The sequence below is a fragment of the Ascaphus truei genome, chromosome 6 (genome assembly GCF_040206685.1).
Source record: "Ascaphus truei isolate aAscTru1 chromosome 6, aAscTru1.hap1, whole genome shotgun sequence".
Lineage (NCBI taxonomy): Eukaryota > Metazoa > Chordata > Amphibia > Anura > Ascaphidae > Ascaphus > Ascaphus truei.
This window is the reverse complement of record NC_134488.1, coordinates 47,609,190-47,634,946: the sequence shown is the minus strand read 5'-3', so window position 1 is coordinate 47,634,946 and position 25,757 is coordinate 47,609,190. Positions and strand designations below refer to the sequence as shown.

The following is a 25,757-nucleotide window of genomic DNA, read 5'->3' as shown; positions in this document are numbered from 1 at the left end:
CCCAGCCGATCTTTGGGTGGTATTGCAAGAAGAAACTCACAAGGAGGGGAGGGCCACTCATTGGGATGAAGCCTTACTCCGTTTCACTCACTGGAAAACAGTCTCACTCATTGGAATGTCTTCTCACAAGGAATGAATCTTACTCATCAGAAGAGTCCAACTCATTGGGGGGGCAGTCTCACTCATTGGGGGGCAGTCTCACTCATTGGGGGGCAGTCACAATCGTGAGTCTTACTCATTGGAAGGCAGTCTCACTCATTGGAAGGCCGTCTCACTCATTGGAAGGCAGTCACACTCATTGGAAGGCAATCTCGTTAATCAGGAATCAGTCACACTCATTAGGAGTGAGTCTTACTCATTGGAATGCAGTCTCACTCATTAAGAATGAGTGTTACTCATTGGAAGGCAGTCTCACTCATTAAGAAAGAGTCTTATTCATTGGAAGGCATTATAACTCATTAGGAGCGAGTCTCACTCATTGGAAAGCAGTCTTACTCATTGGAAAGCAGTCTCACTCATTGGAAAGCAGTCTCACTCATTGGAAAGCAGTGTCACTCATTGGAAAGCAGTCTCACTCATTGGAAAGCAGTCTCACTCATTAAGAATGAGTCTTACTCATTGGAAGGCAGTATAACTCATTAGGAGCGAGTCTCACTCATTGGGGGGCAGTCACACTCAGGAGTGAGTCTCACTCATTGGAAGGCAGTCTCACTCATTGGAAGGCAGTGTCACTCAGAAGTGAGCCTCACTCATTGGAAGGCAGTCACACTCAGGAGTTAGTCTCGCTCATTGGAAGGCATCCTCACTCATTGGAAGGCAGTCACACTCATTAGGAGTGAACCTCACTCATTGGACGCAGTTTCACTCACTGGAAGGTAGTATAACTGATTAGGAGTCAGTCTCACTCACTGGAAGGCAGTATAACTGATTAGGAGTCAATCTCACTCACTGGAAGGCAGTATAACTGATTAGGAGTCAGTCTCACTCACTGGAAGGCAGTATAACTGATTAGGAGTCAGTCTCACTCACTGGAAGGCAGCCTCACTCCTCTGCAGCATTACCAGCCTCTCTGACTGCCACAGAACTCAAACCTGCAGGTCACAGGCAGCAGTGAACTCAATGGGAGTTATTCACACAACTGTGATAGTGCCGATCAGGGCATTATCGTAAAGAAACTGCCATTGATTTCAATGGGTGTTTCTTCTGTGTGATAGTGGCCCGATCGGCACTATCACCATTTAATGAATAACCCGCGATGTGTACAATGGGGTGGGAATTTAGGGGAGCAGCAGGCAAAACACTACACCCTAAGCACAGCCCCGGCGAGGGCTGGTGAGCGAGATAATGTCGGACTGTGTGCGTCTCCGGTATCGGGGTGCAGGGTGATCGCTGCCGCACACAGCGAGGCCTTTTTGGAGTGCAGTGTGTTTTACTGTGTTTAATGTGATTTTGCTGGATTAATTAAGAGAGGAATATTATTACAATATGGTGTATGTATGGCGGGAGGGCGTTCTGTAGGGTTGGTGTGGTGTAAGGGGCCCTTACTGTGAACATGACCTCTAGGAGCTTTACGCCAACAGATAGTGCCCAGACAGGACGGACTTGTGTGGTCAGGAGGCGGGAGCCGTGTGAGCGCCAGGCCACGGGGCTTCATTATTTATACACTGTTAAGTCTTTCACTGCCTGAGAGGTCTGGGAAGTGCTGCAGAGCAGGGTGTGTGATACGCAGAGCAGGGTGCGTGTGATACGCAGAGCAGGGTGCGTGTGATACGCAGAGCAGGGTGCGTGTGATACGCAGAGCAGGGTGTGATACGCAGAGCAGGGTGCGTGTGATACGCAGAGCAGGGTGCGTGTGATACGCAGAGCAGGGTGTGTGTGATACGCAGAGCAGGGTGCGTGTGATACGCAGAGCAGGGTGCGTGTGATACGCAGAGCAGGGTGCGTGTGATACGCAGAGCAGGGTGCGTGTGATATGGGTGCGTGTGATACGCAGAGCAGGGTGCGTGATACGCAGAGCAGGGTGCGTGTGATACGCAGAGCAGGGTGTGTGTGATATGGGTGCGTGTGATACGCAGAGCAGGGTGCGTGATACGCAGAGCAGGGTGTGTGTGATACGCAGAGCAGGGTGTGTGTGATATGGGTGCGTGTGATACGCAGAGCAGGGTGCGTGTGATACGCAGAGCAGGGTGTGTGTGATACGCAGAGCAGGGTGTGTGTGATACGCAGAGCAGGGTGTGTGCAGGGTGCGTGTGGTACGCAGAGCAGGGTGCGTATGGTACGCAGAGCAGGGAGCGTGTGGTACGCAGAGCAGGGTGCGTGTGGTACGCAGAGCAGTGTGTCTGTGATATGCAGGGCAGTGTGCGTCTGTGATGTGCAGAACAGTCTGTTTGATACACAGAGCAGTGTCTTATGTGTAGAGCAGTGTGTATCTGTGATACGCAGAGCAGGGTGTGTGATGTGTAGAGCAGTGTGTGTGATGTGTAGAGCAGTGTGCATCCGTGTGATGTGCAGAACAATGTATAGTTTCACAAATCAATGTGTATATTTATATCTGTAACTTGCAAAGCATTATATATCTGATCTGCAGCACATTGTATACCTCTGATATACCGCATGTCATATTTCCGTTATGCAGGGCTGTATGTGACCCCTCAGGCAGTGAAGGTTTTCGGGGTCACCTCTGTACTACCTCCGGGCTGGGTATGTGAGGGCAGTACTGCCAGCCAACGCTTACTGTGTAAGTGGGCAGGATTTGTAACGAGCGAGATACGTGTGCCCCTGTGTGCTATGCAAATGTACATATCCTAATTACACTCGTTATTACAAACATGTCTGCCTCCTGTGTTCTGTATGTACATACTACATGCCAACGTTACGTGCTGTGCTAATGTACTTAATTACGTGCCTCTTATTATTAATAGGTGCTCTATTCTGTGCGCACGTCAATAATGTATACATTATATCAACAGTAAATATGCACAATAGTGTGTGTGTGCGCTCACACATACATAATGTACACTGCTGCTCTTTTGCAAATGGAGTTAGAATGGTGTCCCTCATATATTTCTACATGCGCTCTCCAACTTAAGGAGTTCAGTTACCACCATCGGGGCTACTCCATGTACGAACAGGTGGGTCTACGCTGAAGCATTTTCGTCTAAAATGAGCTTTTTCTTTGCGTGATTTGCGCATGGGTTTGTAGAGTATTGTTACTGGGGTAGAATATATGTATATGGTATAATTGGTATAATTGGGTGGGAAACCCCCTTACTTTAAGGTGACAGAGGAGAACAACACAGAAACCTGTCCTGTAAGTAACCCGCGGCGTGTTTATTTGTACACACCATTTCCATACCTGCGCCAACAAGCGATGGTTTCAGGGCCGGCCAACTCCAGTCCTCATGGTCCACCAACAGGGCAGGTTTTCAGGATAGCCCTGCTTCAGCACAGGTGGATCAATCGGTGGCTTAGCCAAAGCCTGAGCCACCTGTGCTGAAGTAGTGGTATCCTTAAAACCTGACCTGTTGGTGGCCCTTGAGGACTGGCGCTGGCCACTCCTGTCCTACTTGCACCACAAATCCCTAATAGCACCGCAGACATGCCGGGAGAAGGGCGCAGACGCAGGGTACATAGACGATGCCTTCGCTGTTATATTGCACCAAAAAGAGGCACTTTGCACTAATACTTAGGGGACGATATATAGACGACCCCCGTCTGGGAGTTGTGTAGGGACGATACAAGGAGGCCCACGCCCTCCTAAAATATAGGAATGTTTCTAATATATAAAGTAGCTCCGGATTACCCGTCACCTCTGTCCCGCACCGTGTCACTAGTCTGTAATGAGGCGCATTCCTCAGCGCGGGGGGAAGGGGGTGAGGTGGGGGTCTCACCTGACTTGGATTAGGCTGTCTGGCAGCTCTGCGCCTGAGAAACTTTCACAAGAGGACTGAGCTGATATCCAGGACTGGTGTGTACAACCGGGGTGTGTGTGTGGGCAGAGTGCAATGCACAATGCATGTCTGTGCCTTTGTGTAGAGGTTTTGTGTGTGTGTGTAACAAGGTATGCAGAGCACCCTGTTGTGTGCAGTGTGTGTGTGTGTGTGTAACAAGGCATGCAGAGCATCGTGTGTGTGTGTAACAAGGCATACAGAGCACCCTGGTGTGTGTGTGTGTGTGTGTGTAACAAGGCATACAGAGCACGTGTGTGTGTGTGTGTGTGTGTGTGTGTGTGTGTGTGTGTGTGTGTGTAACAAGGCATACAGAGCACCCGTGTGTGTGTGTGTGTGTGTGTAACAAGGCATACAGAGCACCTGTGTGTGTGTGTGTGTGTGTGTGTGTGTGTGTGTGTGTGTGTGTGTGTGTGTGTGTGTAACAAGGCATGCATAGCACGTACGTGTGTGTGTGTGTGTGTGTGTGTAACAAGGCATGCAGAGCACCCTGCTGTGTTTGTGTAACAAGGCATGCAGAGCATTGTGTGTGTGTGTGTGTGTGTGTGTGTGTGTGTAACAAGGCATACAGAGCACCCGTGTGTGTGTGTGTGTGTGTGTGTGTGTGTGTGTGTGTGTGTGTGTGTGTGTGTGTGTGTGTGTGTGTGTGTGTGTGTAACAAGGCATGCAGAGCACGTACGTGTGTGTGTGTGTGTGTGTGTGTGTGTGTGTGTGTGTAACAAGGCATGCAGAGCACCCTGCTGTGTTTGTGTAACAAGGCATGCAGAGTGCCCTGGTGTGTGTGTGCGCAACAAGGCATGCAGAGCACCCTGGTGTGTGTGTGCGCGTGTGCAACAAGGCATGCAGAGCACCCTGGTGTGTTTGTGCGTGTGCAACAAGGCATGCAGAGCACCCTGGTGTGTTTGTGCGTGTGCAACAAGGCATGCAGAGCACCCTGGTGTGTGTGTGTGTGTGTGTGTGTGTGTGTGTGTGTGTGTGTGTGTGTGTATATCTTTCTGTCTGTCTATATATCAGAGTGTGTGTGTATCTGTGTCTATAAATCTGAGTACGTGTGTGTGTGTGTGTGTGTGTGTGTGTGTGTGTGTGTGTGTGTGTGTGTGTGTGTGTGTGTGTGTATATATATCATAGTTCCTGTGTGTGTGTGTGTGTGTCTGTCTCTGTGTGTATATATCTGAATATGTGTGTATGTGTAAGTAAGTCTGTGTGTACAGTATATTATATCTGTCTCTGTTTCCATATAACACCTTCCATACGTGCTCCTATAATGTTTTCCTGTAACTGCTCTCTATAACCCGTCTCTCTCTTTCAACTTATTTTTTTATTCGAGTGCTTCATTGACTAAACTTTTGTAAGAGGGGGGAGGGGTAGGGTACAAAAGTTAAAATAAAGGGGGAGGGGTGCCATTACATCACAGTCACACAAAGATTTTGACTAGTAACATATATATATATATATATATATATATATATATATATATATATATATATATATATATATATAGGTAACCTTTGTGTATAACTTCTCACCTATCTAGAAGTCATTTACTATGATATTTCTGAGATAAGCCAGCAGGACAGAAGGAGAGGCTCCTGCTCACCTTGTGTATAGTAGAACAAGAAAAGAAACCACGGTGCTTTGCGGCAGGTACAATAGCGATAGAAGCGTAGGAGGGCAAGCACTGCCAAGTGCACTCGAGATGAGGTTAATATGACTTAATATCAAACTTCATTTGATTAGGTAAAGTTATAATAAATGTGCACAGAAAAACGGACAAACAAAATACATACTTAAAACAGTCCGGGGTGGGTCCGAGCGAACGGTGGGTGAGACCATAAATACGTGCCGAGTATAAACTAAATAGTTTTAATATCAGGTCAGAAGAGTGTCTGGAGATATAGGTGCCTCGAAATAGAGATGACTGCAGTAATAATATTGGGTCCCTGCAGGTTGGTAGCCTCCCTATACCAAAGACACAGTATAGTGGATCAGTGGATCTTTTTGGCACCTAGAATCCACTTGCTCTCTTTGAAGTGCTGTGTGCACTGGATACAGAGTTACAGTAAGTTAGCTGGTTGGATACTGTGTTAGAGTAGCTAGACAGGTTTCTCTTGCGCTGATGCTGTATTGGCCAGTGCTGTAAGTACTGCAGAGATCGGCTTACTTTAAACCAGAAGGGAGAAATACATGTGCCGGGGTTTATTTATTAACCTATTGTTCTGCAGAACCACAGCTACGCCCTGCGCTGAGCTCAGAGGTCTGATTCTGTTGGGACTCTGTCTCTCAAACTGTGACTCCGGTTTGGAGGGGTGTGACTCCGGTTTGGAGGGGTGTGACTCCGGTTTGGAGGGGTATAACCCCTCTCTTAAGTGCTCCTATAACATCTACCATAACGGCCCCGCAGGAGCCAAACTGATATCAAGCCCCTTCACGTTCATGCAAATAAACGCAGCATGAAACCTCTCAGCTTTCAGATCAGCATCCTGATTCCCACTTGTGACTGTTAATACAATAACCGAAAAGGGAAGAAGAACCCTATACCTCCCCAGAGAGGGGCGTAGGGGAGGGTCTGGAGCCCCCTAATAACCTGCGCTCACTGAAGCAATAGAATAAGTACTAGAAGTACTGTGACGTGTTGCAAGGTGAGTAACCCCAGGCACAGAGCCTAGATGAAATGTGAGGCCGTCCCTGACATAGGAAAGTATAGGAATAATGAACGATATTAAAATACCATTTAATGAGCCCGTGGACACATATAAAACAGGAGGGTGACGCACCTGAAGCATACAATGTGAACAATGCCCAGTCTGATCCAGCTGGAGGTAAGGTAGCCTTAGGCTGCGCTTATAGTGCCGGCGACGTCAGGCTGCGCTCGCTGGGGAAATCAAATTGAGATGACTTCCAGCGATCACTTACAACCATACAATATTTCCCCTAGTGCACCCTGCCCTTTACCTGCATTAACTATTAGGGGGCGGAGCGGGTCTCCTTTTTTTGTTTTCATTTAATACAATAACACTGTGCAGTGATACAATGTGTCTGTGTGTCTGTGTGGTCTGTGTACCTGTGTAGAGCCGCTCTGCACCCCCTCAATGACCATCACACGTCACATTCGCCACTGGACGTCGCTACGCCCCTCGCACCCGGAGGCGGGCGGCGGTGGAGACTCCAGACTCGTGCGGCAGGAGGAGGCGATGAGTGAGGTCAGCGGCGTGTCCCTGTGCGGGGGGTCTGCGGAGGAGGAGGTGAGAGGAGTTACGTTCCCTTGACCAGATGGAAGACCATGGATGCAATGTCCTGCTCGCCTTATAATTCTCTTCGAAACCCCCACCCCTGTCTGACACCTGCAGCTCCCCTCCCTGTGATCCCAAAATACATTTGTGGTACCTCCAACAGGAGTAGGAAGCAAGGCAGAGAAGATACCAATATTTGCACACACACACACACACACACACAAAAAATATCCTACTCAGTGACCTCAGTACTGTATCATCTTCCCGTTATCTCCCTGTAATACCCGTTACCCCCTGTGATACCCGTTACCTCCCTGTGATACCCGTTACCTCCCTGTGATACCCGTTACCTCCCTGTGATACCCGTCACCTCCCTGTGATACCCGTCACCTCCCTGTAATACCAGTTATCTCCCTGTAATACCCGTTACCCCCCTGTGATACCCGTCACCTCCCTGTGATACCCGTCACCTCCCTGTGATACCCTTCACCTCCCTGTAATACCCGTCACCTCCCTGTGATACCCGTCACCTCCCTGTGATACCCGTTACCTCCCTGTGATACCCGTTACCTCCCTGTAATACCCGTTACCTCCCTGTAATACCCGTTACCCCCCTGTGATACCCGTTACCTCCCTGTGATACCCGTCACCTCCCTGTGATACCCGTCACCTCCCTGTAATACCCGTCACCTCCCTGTAATACCCATTACCTCCCTGTAATACCCGTTACCTCCCTGTAATACCCGTTACCCCCCTGTGATACCCGTTACCTCCCTGTGATACCCGTCACCTCCCTGTGATACCCGTCACCTCCCTGTGATACCCGTCACCTCCCTGTGATACCCGTCACCTCCCTGTGATACCCGTCACCTCCCTGTGATACCCGTCACCTCCCTGTGATACCCGTCACCTCCCTGTAATACCCGTCACCTCCCTGTAATACCCGTCACCTCCCTGTAATACCCGTTACCTCCCTGTAATACCCGTTACCCCCCTGTAATAACCGTTACCCCCCTGTAATAACCGTTACCCCCCTGTAATACCCGTTACCCCCCTGTAATACTTGTTACCTCACATCGCTCTGATAGGGAAACCGAGGCATTCTGGAGATCACTGTCAAGAAATGACCTCCCCCTCCTCATCCCTGGGGTAGTTAACCCCTCCCCGCCGGTGTAATTACCCCCTCCCCGCCGGTGTAATTACCCCCTCCCCTCTCTAATTATGGGAATGATTACATTTTTATTCTCTGGCAATTTGTGTATTCGAGGTTTCCTTCCTGTGATTATTGGTGTAACGAGGCCCTAATTAGTGGGATAATTAAATCATTTGTTGCACTGTAGGTTGGGATATGAACAATGAATAAGCAAGGGAGATCTTCATATAGGAATACAGAGCTTTCCCAAACCTCCCGGGTCTCTTCACATGTACAGAGAGTCCCAAACCTCACAGGTCTCTTCTTCACATGCACAGAGCTTTCCTAACCTCACAGGTCTCTTCTTCACATGCACAGAGCTTTCCTAACCTCACAGGTCTCTTCTTCACATGCACAGAGCTTTCCTAACCTCACAGGTCTCTTCTTCACATGCACAGAGCTTTCCCAAACCTCACAGGTCTCTTCTTCACACGTACAAAGCTTTCCCAACCTCTCAGGTCTCTTCTTCACATGTACAGAGCTTTCCCAAACCTCACAGGTCTCTTCACATGTACAGAGCTTTCCTAACCTCACAAGTCTCTTCTTCACATGTACAGAGCTTTCCCAAACTCACAGGTCTCTTGTATTGTATGTCTTTATTTATATAGCTTCAAAAGTGTACTCAGCGCTTCACAAAGAATACAGTACAGGGAATTATAATACAATAAGTGCAGCAAAATCAGACAATAGGAAAGGGAATCGCTGCCCCGAAGAGCTTACACTCTAAGAGGTTTGAGAGGAAACTCACAGAGACAGCAGGTGAGGGAGTAAGTGCTGTAGATGGCAGTGCTTGGTCACAATGGGTGGTAGGAGTGACTGAGTGTGGGTGAATAGCCATGAGTGCAGGCTGTTGGAATGCTTTGTGGGGTGAGTTTTAAGGTTAGTCAGTATTAAAATGAGAGGTTTAAAACTATTTACAGAGGAAGAGGTGGTAGGAAGAGGTGGCAGGGAGACGTGGGTGGGAAGAGGTGGCAGGAAGGCATGAGTGGGAAGAGGTGGCAGGGAGGCGTGGGTGGGAAGAGGTGGCAGGGAGGCGTGGGTGGGAAGAGGTGGCAGGAAGGCATGAGTGGGAAGAGGTGGCAGGGAGGCGTGGGTGGGAAGAGGTGGCAGGGAGGCGTGAGTGGGAAGAGGTGGCAGGGAGGCGTGAGTGGGAAGAGGTGGCAGGGAGGCATGGGAGAAAGCAGGTGTGTATGTCTGGGTTCAGGCTTAGGGGAGCTCTCCAGCAGCTGGAAGGAGTAGATAGAGGGTGTGAATAGAGGATTTGTGGGGGTGCTTTTTATTGAGGGGTAAAGAAGTTGTTGGGAGAGAGGTGTATAAATAATGGTGCAGTGGGGAGTGGGGAAGTTGGAGAGAACAGAGACATTCACCAATGAGTGAGGAAACAGTAAACAGAAAAAGCAGTAGGGAGGGCAGAGTGAGATGCCGGAGGAGAGACTTCTCAGGTACTGGGGGATAGAAAGAGTACAAAGAATCACAGCTTTTAGAAAGTAAAGTTCTCACAGTTGCAAAGCTGTTGTGCAGAGTCCAGATCTTCCTCTAATCTTCATCTCCAAAATTAACTCTGCCAGTTTAAATGTGACACTTAAGATGGGACACAGCCAAGACAGTCTGTCTTAAATACTCTCAACAAATGCAATTGAATAACAATTAAGGGAGGGGTCTGCATAATCAACTCGCAGAAACATACCCAAATAGTTAATAACATTTTAAGTTCTCTTGCAATTGATGGTAGAATTCAGCTCAAGGAAACATTCCTGGAATCCCGTGCCTTCTTCACTTGTACAAAGCTTTCCAAACCTCACAGGTCTCTTCTTCACCATGTCATATGATTATTGGGGTGTTCGGAAACACTCCCTGAATATTGGAGTAATCGACCTTTCCCTTTTGGTGACAGGTGAAGTTTTGTAATCCGGTTTTTGAGCCCGGGCCTGATCCATTACACGCAGAATCTCCTATAGACAGAGACTTCAGCCCTCGATCCTGCCGGGTCAGCACCGGTAAGAGCCTTCGTAGTGCTGACGGCAAAACAGCACCCGTGATAATCTTATAGCAGGGGTGGGCAACTCCCGTCCTCCACACCCTCCAACAGGTCAGGATTTAAGGATATCCCTGCTTCAGCACAGGTGGCTCAATAAGTGGCTCCGTCAAAGACAGAGCCACCAGTGCTGAAGCTGGGACTAATTGAGCCCCCTGTGCTGGAGCTGGGACTGATTGAGCCCCCTGTGCTGGAGCAGGGATATCCAGAAAACCTGACCTGTTGCCCACCCCTGGTGTAATCCCACAGTTAGGCATCATGTATATAACATAGCATTATTCTACACCAGTATTTCCCTCTCCCTGCCCTATTGTGGGGGCTGGGTCAGAGAAACCCCAAGACTGACATAATATCACGGTATTGGAAGATAACGCCACAATAACGTGATGTTCAGCCTATGTTAATGAGATGTAGTTTGGACGTTGTTTCTGCATATAATTAGCATTGACGATACTTTGTTATCTCAGGGAACATAACATCCGTTCCTGGTTTAAGTAACATCCCATTCTGAGTCCTGATTTAACAGAGCTCTGTGGATCTGAGCCCGTGTGCCTTATTGCGCAGCACTGAACGAGTGGCAGCATGGGAGGTGTTTGGGGGAGGGTTGGCGTTGATGGACGAGGGGTTCTCTCTTCCCCTTGTCTACCAGTTTCTTTGCAGAGCGGCAGATGTAAGCTGGGGAGAGCCCGACCTGCCCTGATTATCATCACCCTCCTCCTCCTCCTCCTCCTTCTGATCTTCAGCCTCACACTGGGAATCCTGATCTCCAGTGAGTGAGAGATACATTGTTACTTCGCAGTATCCCGCAGGAGAACCAATCGGAACGCTCCGTGCGATAAAGCTCCAGCTGTCTTGGGGTATACAAGAGCGTGGAACTTTCGGAAAGGGAGTGTCCTGGTTGGCTGGCTCCATTGTCATGGAGACACAGAGCCCGCCTCCCCATTTGCCTGCGGTGTCGAACACAGTTGAGGATATGGGAACTCATTAACCCCATGGCTGCCAGAGACGCCTGCAACATAGTGTAGAGGGAAAGCCCTGAGGCAGTGCTGGGAGAAGGGGGGATGTTGTGTGATTATTGTGCTGAACACTATTCAGTGTCCGCTCCTTGTGCAGTCACTTTATCTCCCTGTGCCGCTGGCACCAATATTTAGGGTATAAGCTCTGCGAGGCAGAGGTGTGTATAATATAGATAGAGATAGGGGAGGACCAGCACAGATAACATTCCCTGAGACACTGTTTTTAAGTATATCTTTTGCTTGCTTTATTCATTGTAACATCGCCGGAAGAAGAGATCAGTGTATCTCGAAAGCTCGCACAAATAAAAGCATTTCGTTAGCCACAGAACGGTATCATCTATTTATTTTTTGATTATTGAAGCTCGGCTAACACGGTACTGATACCTCTACATGTATATATATATATAGTATTTATCTCTGAACTATTTTATTTTGGACAGAAGGTAAATCCGAGAATCTGAGCCCTGCTGCGCCCTCCCTGGGGAACCACAGCGCCCCCCCTGCACCATCAGCGGGTGAGAACATTACGGGGGTTACAGAGACCTCCCCTCCTGGTGAGTATCCCACCCCCCCGAACACTATAACTCTTATTCTTTCAAACTGTACCCTTCAATGAGGACCCCTACATCCTTAAATTGCACCCCCAAACTATACACCCGTAAAACTTTCTGCATGTTCTCAGAAACCTTCCCTCACCCCTTCAGAGAACAGTACCCCTATTTTGTATGTCAATTGAACCGCTGTATGCCCCCCTTAATCCAGAGGTTCACGACTCCAGCCCTCAAAAACCCCCAACAGGTCAGGTTTTATCCCTGCTTCAGCACAGATGGCTCAATCTTTGAATGAGCCCCCTTTGCTGAAGCAGGGAGCCTCTGATTGAGCCACCTGTGCTGAAGCAGGGATATCCCGAAAACCTGAATGATTGGAGGGGTCTCGAGGACTGGAGTTGAGTACCCCTGCTTTAATCCTTTTAACCAGCCCCCCCAACTTTATAACTTGAACCAGTGGATGAGGTCTTGAAAAAGAAATAGGGGTACTCTAGGCCTGTAAATAAAAAGTAGTGGTACTATGTACCCCAAGTTCCATCACACCTGAACCACTTCCCTGTGCCGAATCAGCATGTACAGTACTCCAAATCTCCCAAGCTCTCCACCATGCCAAATCTCCCAAGCTCTCCACCATGCCAAATCTCCCAAACTCTCCACCATGCCAAATCTCCCAAACTCTCCACCATGCCAAATCTCCCAAGCTCTCCACCATGCCAAATCTCCCAAACTTTCCACCATGCCAAATCTCCCAAGCTCTCCACCATGCCAAATCTCCCAAGCTCTCCACCATGCCAAATCTCCCAAACTCTCCACCATGCCAAATCTCCCAAGCTCTCCACCATGCCAAATCTCCCAAACTCTCCACCATGCCAAATCTCCCAAGCTCTCCACCATGCCAAATCTCCCAAGCTCTCCACCATGCCAAATCTCCAAAACTCTCCACCATGCCAAATCTCCCAAGCTCTCCACCATGCCAAATCTCCCAAACTTTCCACCATGCCAAATCTCCCAAGCTTTCCACCATGCCAAATCTCCCAAGCTCTCCACCATGCCAAATCTCCCAAGCTCTCCACCATGCCAAATCTCCCAAACTCTCCACCATGCCAAATCTCCCAAGCTCTCCACCATGCCAAATCTCCCAAACTCTCCACCATGCCAAATCTCCCAAGCTCTCCACCATGCCAAATCTCCCAAACTCTCCACCATGCCAAATCTCCCAAACTCTCCACCATGCCAAATCTCCCAAACTCTCCACCATGCCAAATCTCCCAAACTCTCCACCATACCAAATCTCCCAAACTCTCCACCATGCCAAATCTCCCAAACTCTCCACCATGCCAAATCTCCCAAACTCTCCACCATGCCAAATCTCCCAAACTCTCCACCATGCCAAATCTCCCAAGCTCTCCACCATGCCAAATCTCCCAAACTCTTCACCATGCCAAATCTCCCAAGCTCTCCACCATGCCAAATCTCCCAAGCTCTTCACCATGCCAAATCTCCCAAACTCTCCACCATGCCAAATCTCCCAAGCTCTCCACCATGCCAAATCTCCCAAACTCTCCACCATGCCAAATCTCCCAAGCTCTCCACCATGCCAAATCTCCCAAGCTCTCCACCATGCCAAATCTCCCAAGCTCTCCACCATGCCAAATCTCCCAAGCTCTCCACCATGCCAAATCTCCCAAACTCTCCACCATGCCAAATCTCCCAAGCTCTCCACCATGCCAAATCTCCCAAACTCTCCACCATGCCAAATCTCCCAAGCTCTCCACCATGCCAAATCTCCCAAACTCTCCACCATGCCAAATCTCCCAAGCTCTCCACCATGAACCCCTCACCATGTAGCCCTAAAGCCTGTAAACTGCCCCCCCGAGTGTACATAAACATTAACCCCTTCACTGCTCCCCAGTTTGTGGGAGTACCCTGAGGGAGCCCGAAGGATCCTTCAGCTCTCCAAACTACCCCTCCTCATACCCCCTTAACGCTCGCTGCGCCTGGGTGCTGGAAGCAGGGGAGGGACGCCTGGTCCAGCTGAAGATCTCGGTGTTAAACGTGGAGGGTGCTGGGAGCTGCCTCTTCGATTGGCTGGAGCTGAGCGATGGGAATACCACTAGCAGGTAACATGTCCACGAGAGCCAGAATATCCCGACATAGGGCTACAGGAACACAGAATAAAGCACTCGGGAGTTGGGTAACTGGTGTCATTGGGTCACTACCAGGTAATAAGGCACTCGGGAGTTGGGTAACTGGTGTCATTGGGTCACTACCAGGTAATAAGGCACTCAGGAGTAGGGTAACTGGTATCATTGGGTCACTACCAGGTAATAAGGCACTCGGGAGTAGGGTAACTGGGATCATTGGGTCACTACCAGATAATAAGGCACTCGGGAGTAGGGTAACTGGTGTCATTGGGTCACTACCAGGTAATAAGGCACGCGAGAGTTGGGTATCTGGGGTCATAGGGTCACTACCAGGTAATAAGGCACTCGGGAGTTGGGTAACTGGTGTCATAGGGTCACTACCAGGCAATAAGGCACTCGGGAGTTGGGTAACTGGGGTCATAGGGTCACTACCAGGTAATAAGGCACTCGGGAGTTGGGTAACTGGTGTCATAGGGTCACTACCAGGCAATAAGGCACTCAGGAGTTGGGTAACTGGTGTCATAGGGTCACTACCAGGCAATAAGGCACTCGAGAGTTGGGTATCTGGGGTCATAGGGTCACTACCAGGTGATAAGGCACTCGGGAGTTGGGTAACTGGTGTCATAGGGTCACTACCAGGCAATAAGGCACTCGGGAGTTGGGTATCTGGTGTCATAGGGTCACTACCAGGCAATAAGGCACTCGGAAGTTGGGTAACTGGTATCATAGGGTCACTACCAGGCAATAAGGCACTCAGGAGTTGGGTAACTGGTGTTGTAGGGTCACTACCAGGTAATAAAGCACTCAGGAGTTGGGTAACTGGTGTCATAGGGTCACTACCAGGCAATAAGGCACTCGGGAGTTGGGTAACTGGTGTCATAGGGTCACTACCAGGCAATAAGGCACTCGAGAGTTGGGTAACTGGGGTCATATGGTCACTACCAGGCAATAAGGCACTCGGAAGTTGGGTAACTGGTGTCATAGGGTCACTACCAGGCAATAAGGCACTCGGGAGTTGGGTAACTGGTGTCATAGGGTCACTACCAGGCAATAAGGCACTCGGGAGTTGGGTAACTGGGGTCATATGGTCACTACCAGGCAATAAGGCACTCGGGAGTTGGTTTACTGCAATAATACCTTATGTTACTGTGTCGTTGCTGGGATAATAAGGCACTAATGTATAGGGATACTATAATAATATTTGACAGTGACAGCTGAAAGCAATAAGGCACTCAGGAGTTGGGTTACAATTAACTGAGGCCCGGCAGGAGTGGTGGTGTCAGTGGTTAAAGTGTTATGGTACGAGGCATGGAGTACCACGTTTTTATTTCGCCTCATAGTACCACTACTACACTTTCTAAAATATGGACTTTTCTAAAACGTTAACTACATGTTCTTTTTTTTATTTTTAAAGTGGGGTTACGCTGCCACTAATTATTCTCAGCCACTTTGAGCACTACAGGAAGTGATGCGGGAGGAGAGTGTAATGGGCGGAGCGTTGGGCTTCCAAATCACTCGTACACTGAATGTCTAATCTCGTCATGTTCCCTGGGTTCCGTGGCAGGTTCTGTGGCTCCGTGGCTCCCCCAACCTTCATCTCCAGCTCCAGCCGGCTCCAGGTTGGGTTCGTGTCTGACGGCAGCGCGGTGGCTGCTGGCTTCCTGGCCTTGTATTGGATGATTGAGCCCAGCCAGAGTAGGTTCCTCAGGGGCGGGGTTAAAGGTTTGGGGTGGGATCTGGGGGCGTGGTTAACCTCTGACCCCACACAGGCCGCTGTTCGTGGGATGAGTTCCTGTGTGACAGGCGGCGCTGCCTCCTGCTGCCGGAGCTGTGTGACGGGGTACCAGACTGCGCGGACCACCGAGACGAGGAGAACTGCAGCCAGAGGCACCGAGGTACGGCGGGGAGGGGGCACGTATACAGAGGGGGGGCACGTATACAGAGGGGGGGCACGTATACAGAGGGGGGGCACGTATACAGAGGGGGGGCACGTATACAGAGGGGGGGCACGTATACAGAGGGGGGGCACGTATACAGAGGGGGGGCACGTATACAGAGGGGGGGCACGTATACATAGAGATAGGGGGGCATGTATACAGAGAGATAGGGGGCACGTATACATAGATATAGGGGGGCATGTATACATAGAGATAGGGGGCACGTATACATAGAGATAGGGGGGCACGTATACAGAGAGATAAAGGGGCACGTATACAGAGGGGGGCACGTATACAGAGAGATAGGGGGGCACGTATTCAGAGAGAAGGGGGCACATATACAGAGAGATAGGGGGGCACGTATACAGAGATAGGGGGGCACATATACAGAGAGATAGGGGGGCACGTATACAGAGAGATGGAGGGTACATATACAGAGAGATGGGGGGTACGTATACAGAGAGATGGGGGCACGTATACAGAGAGATAAGGGGGCACATACAGAGAGATAGGGGGCATGTATACAGAGGGGTCACATATACAGAGGGGGCATGAATACAGAGAGATAGGGGGCACGTATACAGAGGGGGCACGTATACAAAGGGGCACGAATACAGAGAGATAAGGGGGCACATACAGAGAGATAGGGGTCACATATACAGAGGAGGCACGAATACAGAGAGAAAGGGGGCACAAATACAGAGATAAAGGGGGGCACATTTACAGAGAGGGGGCACGTATAGAGAGGAGAGGGGGTAGATATGCAGTGTGAGAGAGGAGGAGTAGATATGCAGAGAGAGGGGTACATATGCAGAGAGGGGTAAATATGAATAGTTAGAGGGACAAATATTTGCTTTTGTCTGCAGACTGTGGGGGGTCCCTTAGCGGCCTGCAGGGGTCTCTCTTCTCCCCCAATCACCCCAGCCCATACCCCGAGCAGACGGTTTGCCGCTGGCTTCTCTCTGTCCCCGACGGACTCATCATTCAGATTAAATTCCACAACTTCAGCCTGGAGACCGAGGGGGGCTGCAAATTCGACTACGTGGAGATCCACGACAGTGCCGGCCTGGGGACCCCCAGCCTATTGGGGAGGTGAGGAGACCCCCCTATAATAATGTGACTGCGAGCCTGGGAACCCCCAGGGAGGGGAGGAGACCCCCCTTATAATAATGTGACTGAGAGCCTGGGAACCCCCAGGGAGGGGAGGAGACCCCCCTTATAATAATGTGACTGAGAGCCTGGGAACCCCCAGGGAGGGGAGGAGACCCCCCTTATAATAATGTGACTGAGAGCCTGGGAACCCCCAGGGAGGGGAGGAGACCCCCCTTATAATAATGTGACTGAGAGCCTGGGAACCCCCAGGGAGGGGAGGAGACCCCCCTTATAATAATGTGACGGAGAGCCTGGGGACCCCCAGGGATGGGAGGAGACCCCTAAATATAATATGACCCCCTCTCCAAATACGGAGAGCCTGGGTATGCCACTAAAACCTTCCCTGTGCCTGTACTATCTGTGTGTGACCCCTTCTCACACCTTTATCACCCCTCCCATCCCTTGTCCTCCCCCCCCCCCCCGTCCCCAGGTTTTGCGGGTCTCAGCTCCCGCCACCCCTCACCTCCTCCGGGGGGCAGATGTCCGTCCTGTTTGTGGCAGATGAGGGGGTATCAGACTTGGGATTCTATGCCACCTACCAAGCGCTTAATGCCACGGAGAGTGAGTTACCCCACCTACCTGCTCCCATCATGTAGCTGGGGGAGGCAGCTATCTGCTCCCATCATATAGCTGCCTCCCCCAGCTACCCTGCTCCCATCATATAGCTGCCTCCCCCAGCTACCTGCTCCCATCATATAGCTGCCTCCCCCACCTACCTGCTCCCATCATATAGCTGCCTCCCCCAGCTACCCTGCCCCCATCATATAGCTGCCTCCCCCACCAACCTGCTCCCATCATATAGCTGCCTCCCCCACCTACCTGCTCCCATCATATAGCTGGCTCCCCCACCTACCCTGCTCCCATCATATAGCTGCCTCCCCCACCTACCTGCTCCCATCATATAGCTGCATCCCCCAGCTACCTGCTCCCATCATGTAGCTGGGGGAGGCAGCTATCTGCTCCCATCATATAGCTGCCTCCCCCAGCTACCCTGCTCCCATCATATAGCTGCCTCCCCCAGCTACCTGCTCCCATCATATAGCTGCCTCCCCCACCTACCTGCTCCCATCATATAGCTGCCTCCCCCAGCTACCCTGCCCCCATCATATAGCTGCCTCCCCCACCAACCTGCTCCCATCATATAGCTGCCTCCCCCACCTACCTGCTCCCATCATATAGCTGGCTCCCCCACCTACCCTGCTCCCATCATATAGCTGCCTCCCCCACCTACCTGCTCCCATCATATAGCTGCCTCCCCCAGCTACCTGCTCCCATCATATAGCTGCCTCCCCCAGCTACCCTGCTCCCATCATATAGCTGCCTCCCCCAGCTACCTGCTCCCATCATATAGCTGCCTCCCCCAGCTACCTGCTCCCATCATATAGCTGCCTCCCCCAGCTACCTGCTCCCATCATATAGCTGCCTCCTCCACCTACCTGCTCCCATCATATAGCTGCCTCCCCCACCTACCTGCTCCCATCATATAGCTGGCTCCCCCACCTACCTGCTCCCATCATATAGCTGCCTCCCCCAGCTACCCTGCTCCCATCATCTTTCTACCCCACCATGCATCGCCTTCATCTACCTGCCCTTCCTACCTTAGCCATCCAACTGCCCCACCATTCACCTGCCCTGTCTACCCCTGATTTTTACCCCCCTGCCTGTGTATTCCAGTCTCTCTCCCCCACACACCCCTCTCTGACCCCCACAGGTGAGTGTGGCCCCTGGGAGTTGAGGTGCGGAGGGGGTGAGTGTCTGTCCCTGCAGTGGAAGTGTGATGGGTGGACAGACTGTCCTGATGGGAGCGATGAGATGAACTGTCCCGAGAGACACGACCCCAACCCGGGTGAGACCTCTGACCTCAGGAGATCTGTGCATGACCTCTGATCCCAGAAGACCTGCTAAAATGACCCTGGGGAACCACTGACCAGACCTTTGACCCCAGACCTCAGAGAGAGCTGTGGGGGTAACTTCTGATGTCAGTGAGTCCCCTGATCTGACCCTGTGTGACCTTTCACCCTGTCCCTCTCTGTCCCAGTGACCCTGTGCCAGCCCCTGCAGGTCCCCCTGTGCCAGGATCTCTCCTATTCCCTCACCGTGTTTCCCAACCTGTGGGCGTCTCTCCCCGAGCAGCCAGCGGCCAGAGAGCTGCTCACAGGATACAAGGTATACTCAGCACTGCACGGAGTGTGAGTGTCGGCTGTATGATCAGCTCTGTGCCGAGTGTGAGTGCCGGCTGTATACTCAGCACTGCATGGACTGAGTGCTGGTTGTATACTCCGCACTGCACGGAGTGTGAGTGTCGGCTGTATGATCAGCTCTGTGCCGAGTGTGAGTGCCGGCTGTATACTCAGCACTGCATGGACTGAGTGCTGGTTGTATACTCCGCACTGCACGGAGTGTGAGTGTCGGCTGTATGATCAGCTCTGTGCCGAGTGTGAGTGCCGGCTGTATACTCAGCACTGCATGGACTGAGTGCTGGTTGTATACTCAGCACTGCACGGAGTGTGAGTGTCGGCTGTATGATCAGCTCTGTGCCGAGTGTGAGTGCCGGCTGTATACTCAGCACTGCATGGACTGAGTGCTGGTTGTATACTCAGCACTGCACGGAGTGTGAGTGCCGGCTGTATGATCAGCTCTGTGCCGAGTGTGAGTGCCGGCTGTATACTCAGCACTGCATGGACTGAGTGCTGGTTGTATACTCAGCACTGCACGGAGTGTGAGTGTCGGCTGTATGATCAGCTCTGTGCCGAGTGTGAGTGCCGGCTGTATACTCAGCACTGCATGGACTGAGTGCTGGTTGTATACTCCGCACTGCACGGAGTGTGAGTGTCGGCTGTATGATCAGCTCTGTGCCGAGTGTGAGTGCCGGCTGTATACTCAGCACTGCATGGACTGAGTGCTGGTTGTATACTCAGCACTGCACGGAGTGTGAGTGCCGGCTGTATGATCAGCTCTGTGCCGAGTGTGAGTGCCGGCTGTATACTCAGCACTGCATGGACTGAGTGCTGGTTGTATACTCAGCACTGCACGGAGTGTGAGTGTCGGCTGTATGATCAGCTCTGTGCCGAGTGTGAGTGCCGGCTGTATACTCAGCACTGCATGGACTGAGTGCTGGTTGTATACTCCGCACTGCACGGAGTGTGAGTGCCACTGTATGATCAGCTCTGTGCCGAGTGTGAGTGCCGGCTGTATACTCAGCACTGCATGGACTGAGTGCTGGTTGTATACTCAGCACTGCACGGAGTGTGAGTGCCGGCTGTATGATCAGCTCTGTGCCGAGTGTGAGTGCCTGCTGTATACTCAGCACTGCATGGACTGAGTGCTGGTTGTATACTCAGCACTGCACGGAGTGTGAGTGTCGGCTGTATGATCAGCTCTGTGCCGAGTGTGAGTGCCGGCTGTATACTCAGCACTGCATGGACTGAGTGCTGGTTGTATACTCCGCACTGCACGGAGTGTGAGTGCCACTGTATGATCAGCTCTGTGCCGAGTGTGAGTGCCGGCTGTATACTCAGCACTGCATGGACTGAGTGCTGGTTGTATACTCCGCACTGCGCAGAGTGTGAGTGCCACTGTATGATCAGCTCTGTGCCGAGTGTGAGTGGCAGCTGTATACTCAGCACTGCATGGAGTGTGAGTGCCGCTGTATGATCAGCTCTGTGCTGAGTGTGCGTGGCGGCTGTATACTCAGCACTGCACAGAGAGTGAGTGCCGGCTGTATACTCAGCTCTGCACGTGTATATATCTGTGTGCACGCCTGCAGTTTGTGCGCTCTGCATGTGTATATATCTGTGTGCACGCCTGCAGTATACTGTGCGCTCTGCATATGTATATATCTGTGTGCATGCCTGCAGTATGTGCGCTCTGCACGTGTATATATCTGTGTGCATGCCTGCAGTATGCTGTGCGCTCTGCACGTGTATATATCTGTGTGCACGCCGGCTGTATACTCAGCTCTGCACGTGTATATATCTGTGTGCACGCCTGCAGTATACTGTGCGCTCTGCACGTGTATATATCTGTGCACGCCTGCAGTATACTGTGCGCTCTGCACGTGTATATATCTGTGTGCACGCCTGCAGTATACTGTGCGCTCTGCACGTGTATATATCTGTGTGCACGCCTACAGTATACTGTGCGCTCTGCACGTGTATATATCTGTGTGCACGCCTACAGTATACTGTGCGCTCTGCACGTGTATATATCTGTGTGCACGCCTGCAGTATACTGTGCGAACTGCACGTGTATATATCTGTGTGCACACCTGCAGTATACTGTGCGATCTGGGCGTGTATATATCTGTGTGCACGCCTGCAGTATACTGTGCGCTCTGCACGTGTATATATCTGTGTGCACGCCTGCAGTTTGTGCGCTCTGCATGTGTATATATCTGTGTGCACGCCTGCAGTATACTGTGTGCTCTGCACGTGTATATATCTGTGTGCACGCCTGCAGTATACTGTGCGCTCTGCACGTGTATATATCTGTGTGCACGCCTGCAGTTTGTGCGCTCTGCATGTGTATATATCTGTGTGCACGCCTGCAGTATACTGTGTGCTCTGCACGTGTATATATCTGTGTGCACGCCTGCAGTATACTGTGCGAACTGCACGTGTATATATCTGTGTGCACACCTGCAGTATACTGTGCGATCTGGGCGTGTATATATCTGTGTGCACGCCTGCAGTATACTGTGCGCTCTGCACGTGTATATATCTGTGTGCACGCCTGCAGTATACTGTGCGCTCTGCACGTGTATATATCTGTGTGCACGCCTGCAGTATACTGTGCGCTCTGCACGTGTATATATCTGTGTGCACGCCTGCAGTATACTGTGTGCTCTGCACGTGTATATATCTGTGTGCACGCCTACAGTATACTGTGCACTCTGCACGTGTATATATCTGTGTGCACGCCTGCAGTATGTGCGCTCTGCATGTGTATATATCTGTGTGCACGCCTGCAGTATACTGTGCGCTCTGCACGTGTATATATCTGTGTGGACGCCTGCAGTATGTGCACTCTGCACGTGTATATATCTGTGTGCACGCCTGCAGTATACTGTGCACTCTGCACGTGTATATATCTGTGTGCACGCCTGCAGTATGTGCGCTCTGCATGTGTATATATCTGTGTGCACGCCTGCAGTATACTGTGCGCTCTGCACGTGTATATATCTGTGTGCACGCCTGCAGTATGTGCGCTCTGCATGTGTATATATCTGTGTGCACGCCTGCAGTATACTGTGTGCTCTGCACGTGTATATATCTGTGTGCATGCCAGCAGTATACTGTGCGCTCTGCACGTGTATATATCTGTGTGCACGCCTGCAGTATGTGCGCTCTGCATGTGTATATATCTGTGTGCACGCTTGCAGTATACTGTGTGCTCTGCACGTGTATATATCTGTGTGCATGCCTGTAGTACTGTATGCTGTACGCCTGCAGTATACTGTGCGATCTGCATGTGTATATATCTGTGTGCACGCCTGCAGTATACTGTGCGATCTGCACGTGTATATATCTGTGTGCACACCTGCAGTATACTGTGCGCTCTGCACATGTATATATCTGTGTGCATGCCTGTAGTATACTGTGTGCTCTGCACGTGTATATATCTGTGTGCATGCCTGCAGTATACTGTGCGCTCTGCACGTGTATATATCTGTGTGCACGCCTGCAGTATGTGCGCTCTGCATGTGTATATATCTGTGTGCACGCTTGCAGTATACTGTGTGCTCTGCACGTGTATATATCTGTGTGCATGCCTGTAGTACTGTATGCTGTACGCCTGCAGTATACTGTGCGATCTGCATGTGTATATATCTGTGTGCACGCCTGCAGTATACTGTGCGATCTGCACGTGTATATATCTGTGTGCACACCTGCAGTATACTGTGCGCTCTGCACATGTATATATCTGTGTGCATGCCTGTAGTACTGTATGCTGTGCACTCTGCACGTGTATATATCTGGGCCCATGCTTGCAGTATGCTGTGCGCTCTGCATGCCTGCAGTATGCTGTGTGCTCTGCACGCCTGCAGTATACTGTGCGCTCTGCACGTGTATATATCTGTGTGCACGCCTGCATTATGCTATGCGCTCTGCACGTGTATATATGTGTGCTCGCCTGCAGTATACTGTGTGCTCTGCACATGTATATATCTGTGTGCATGCCTGCAGTATACTGTGCGCTCAGCACGTGTATATATCTGCGTGCATGCCTGCAGTATACTGTGCGCTCTGCACGTGTATATATCTGTGTGTATGCCTGCAGTATACTGTGTGCTCTGCACGTGTATTACATGCCTGCAGTATACTGTGCGCTCTGCACGTGTATATATCTGAGTGCACGCTGTATACTGTGCGCTCAGCACGTGTATATATCTGTGGGCATGCCTGCAGTATGCTGTGCGCTCTGCACGTGTATATATCTGTGTGTATGCCTGCAGTATACGGTGTGCTCTGCACCTGTATTACATGCCTGCAGTATACTGTGCGCTCTGCACGTGTATATATCTGTGTGCACGCTGTATACTGTGCGCTCTGCATGTGTATATATCTGTGTGCATGCCTGCAGTATGCTGTGCGCTCTGCACGTGTATATATCTGTGTGTATTCCTGCAGTATACTGTGTGCTCTGCACGTGTATTACATGCCTGCAGTATACTGTGTGCTCTGCACGTGTATATATCTGTGTGCACGCTGTATACTGTGCGCTCTGCATGTGTATATATCTGTGTGCATGCCTGCAGTATGCTGTGCGCTCTGCACGTGTATATATCTGTGTGCACGCTGTATACTGTGCGCTCTGCATGTGTATATATCTGTGTGCATGCCTGCAGTATGCTGTGCACTCTGCACGTGTATATATATCTGTGTGCACGCTGTATACTGTGCGCTCTGCATGTGTATATATCTGTGTGCATGCCTGCAGTATGCTGTGCACTCTGCACGTGTATATATATCTGTGTGCACGCTGTATACTGTGCGCTCTGCATGTGTATATATCTGTGTGCATGCCTGCAGTATGCTGTGCACTCTGCACGTGTATATATATCTGTGTGCACGCTGTATACTGTGCGCTCTGCATATGTATATATCTGTGTGCATGCCTGCAGTATGCTGTGCACTCTGCACGTGTATATATATCTGTGTGCACGCTGTATACTGTGCGCTCTGCATGTGTATATATCTGTGTGCATGCCTGCAGTATGCTGTGCACTCTGCACGTGTATATATATCTGTGTGCACGCTGTATACTGTGCGCTCTGCATGTGTATATATCTGTGTGCATGCCTGCAGTATGCTGTGCACTCTGCACGTGTATATATATCTGTGTGCACGCTGTATAGTGTGCGCTCTGCATATGTATATATCTGTGTGCATGCCTGCAGTATGCTGTGCGCTCTGCACGTGTATATATCTGTGTGCATGCCTGCAGTATGCTGTGCACTCTGCACGTGTATATATATCTGTGTGCACGCTGTATACTGTGCGCTCTGCATATGTATATATCTGTGTGCATGCCTGCAGTATACTGTGCGCTCTGCACGTGTATATATATCTGTGTGCACTCTGTATACACACCCAGCCCTTCCCCTGACAGATCCTGCAGGACCTTCCTTGCTTCCCGGCTCTGCGTCCCCTGCTCTGCGCTCTGCTGGTTCCCAGCTGCTCTGCGGAGGGAGGAGCTCTGCAGCCGTGCCGGTCCGTCTGCGTGAACGCAGAGCAGCGCTGCCGCGCCCAGCTTCACCAGCTCGGCGTCTCCTGGCCCTTTGACTGTGATGTACTCCCCCTGCGCAGCCAGCAGCCGGACTGTGTCATCCCCTGAGGGACCCCCCGGGACCCCACCCATGTCCCACCCCGGAGGTGGCTGCACGTTGCATGTGACTGCTCCCTGCTTGGGAAATGAAAGGCGGTTTACATACAACGTTACCGTGCAATATGTGTCACTAAACCCCTGGGATTGTATCGGAACGCCCCAAATATTTGGGGTGACGTGGAAGTGACACGAGAACCTCCTCTGTGATGTCATTGTATAATATATACCCTTATATCTCCGCCCTTTTTCCACCTGTGGGTTTTCTTCTCTCTCTCCCCCCCCCCCCCCTTTCTCTCCTGTTTCTCCTTCTCTCTCCCCTTTGTGCTCTCTCTCTCCCCCCCTTGTGCTCTCTCTCCCCTTTTGCTCTTTCCTTTTATCCTGTTTCTCCCCCCCCCTCTTTCGCTCGCTCGCGCTTTCTCTCCCCCTCGCTCTCTCTCTCTCTCTCCCCCTCGCTCTCTCTCCCCCCTTGCTCTCCTGTTTCTCCCTCTCTCTCCCTCTCCCTGTCCACCTTGCTCTCTCTTGTTCCTCCCTGTCCCCCTTGCTCTCTCTTGTTCTCCAGTTTCTCCCCCCCCCCCCCTCTCTCTCTCCTCCTTGCTCTCCTGTCTCTCCCCCCCCCTTGCTCTCTCTCTACCCCCTTGCGCGCCCTCTCTCTCCCCCTTTCTCTCCTGTTTCTCTCCATCTCTCTCTGTCCCCCCTTGCTCTCTCTTGTTCTCCTGTTTCTCCGCCCCC

General features: G+C 51.0%; 2 protein-coding genes and 1 long non-coding RNA gene across 7 annotated transcripts in view; 2 read left to right on the top strand and 1 right to left on the bottom strand.

Moving 5' to 3' along the window:
* The window catches only part of MCAM (melanoma cell adhesion molecule), a 155,160-nt gene that overhangs the window by 34,316 nt on the left and 95,087 nt on the right, over positions 1-25,757 (bottom strand). The window lies entirely within an intron of this gene.
* LOC142496985 (uncharacterized) lies at positions 7-2,829 on the top strand. The gene is made up of 2 exons (XR_012802150.1): positions 7-759; positions 817-2,829. It is a non-coding gene; the product is annotated as an uncharacterized LOC142496985 (long non-coding RNA).
* Positions 3,844-25,267, top strand: MFRP (membrane frizzled-related protein). Of its 5 annotated transcripts, none has more exons than XM_075604148.1 (14): positions 3,844-3,967; positions 6,412-6,586; positions 7,017-7,189; positions 10,264-10,366; positions 11,054-11,173; positions 11,861-11,974; positions 13,881-14,088; positions 15,677-15,807; positions 15,882-16,007; positions 16,916-17,141; positions 17,632-17,762; positions 18,913-19,047; positions 19,240-19,367; positions 24,813-25,267. In XM_075604148.1, the coding sequence occupies exons 3-14, from the start codon at positions 7,037-7,039 to the stop codon at positions 25,035-25,037; spliced, it is 1,800 nt and encodes a 599-aa protein (XP_075460263.1). In that variant the 5' UTR covers positions 3,844-3,967; positions 6,412-6,586; positions 7,017-7,036; the 3' UTR covers positions 25,038-25,267. The 5 variants fall into 5 exon arrangements, with proteins under 5 accessions (XP_075460263.1, XP_075460262.1, XP_075460266.1 ...); XM_075604147.1 differs by having other exon boundaries at positions 7,017-7,198; XM_075604151.1 differs by having other exon boundaries at positions 7,017-7,198; positions 24,798-24,931.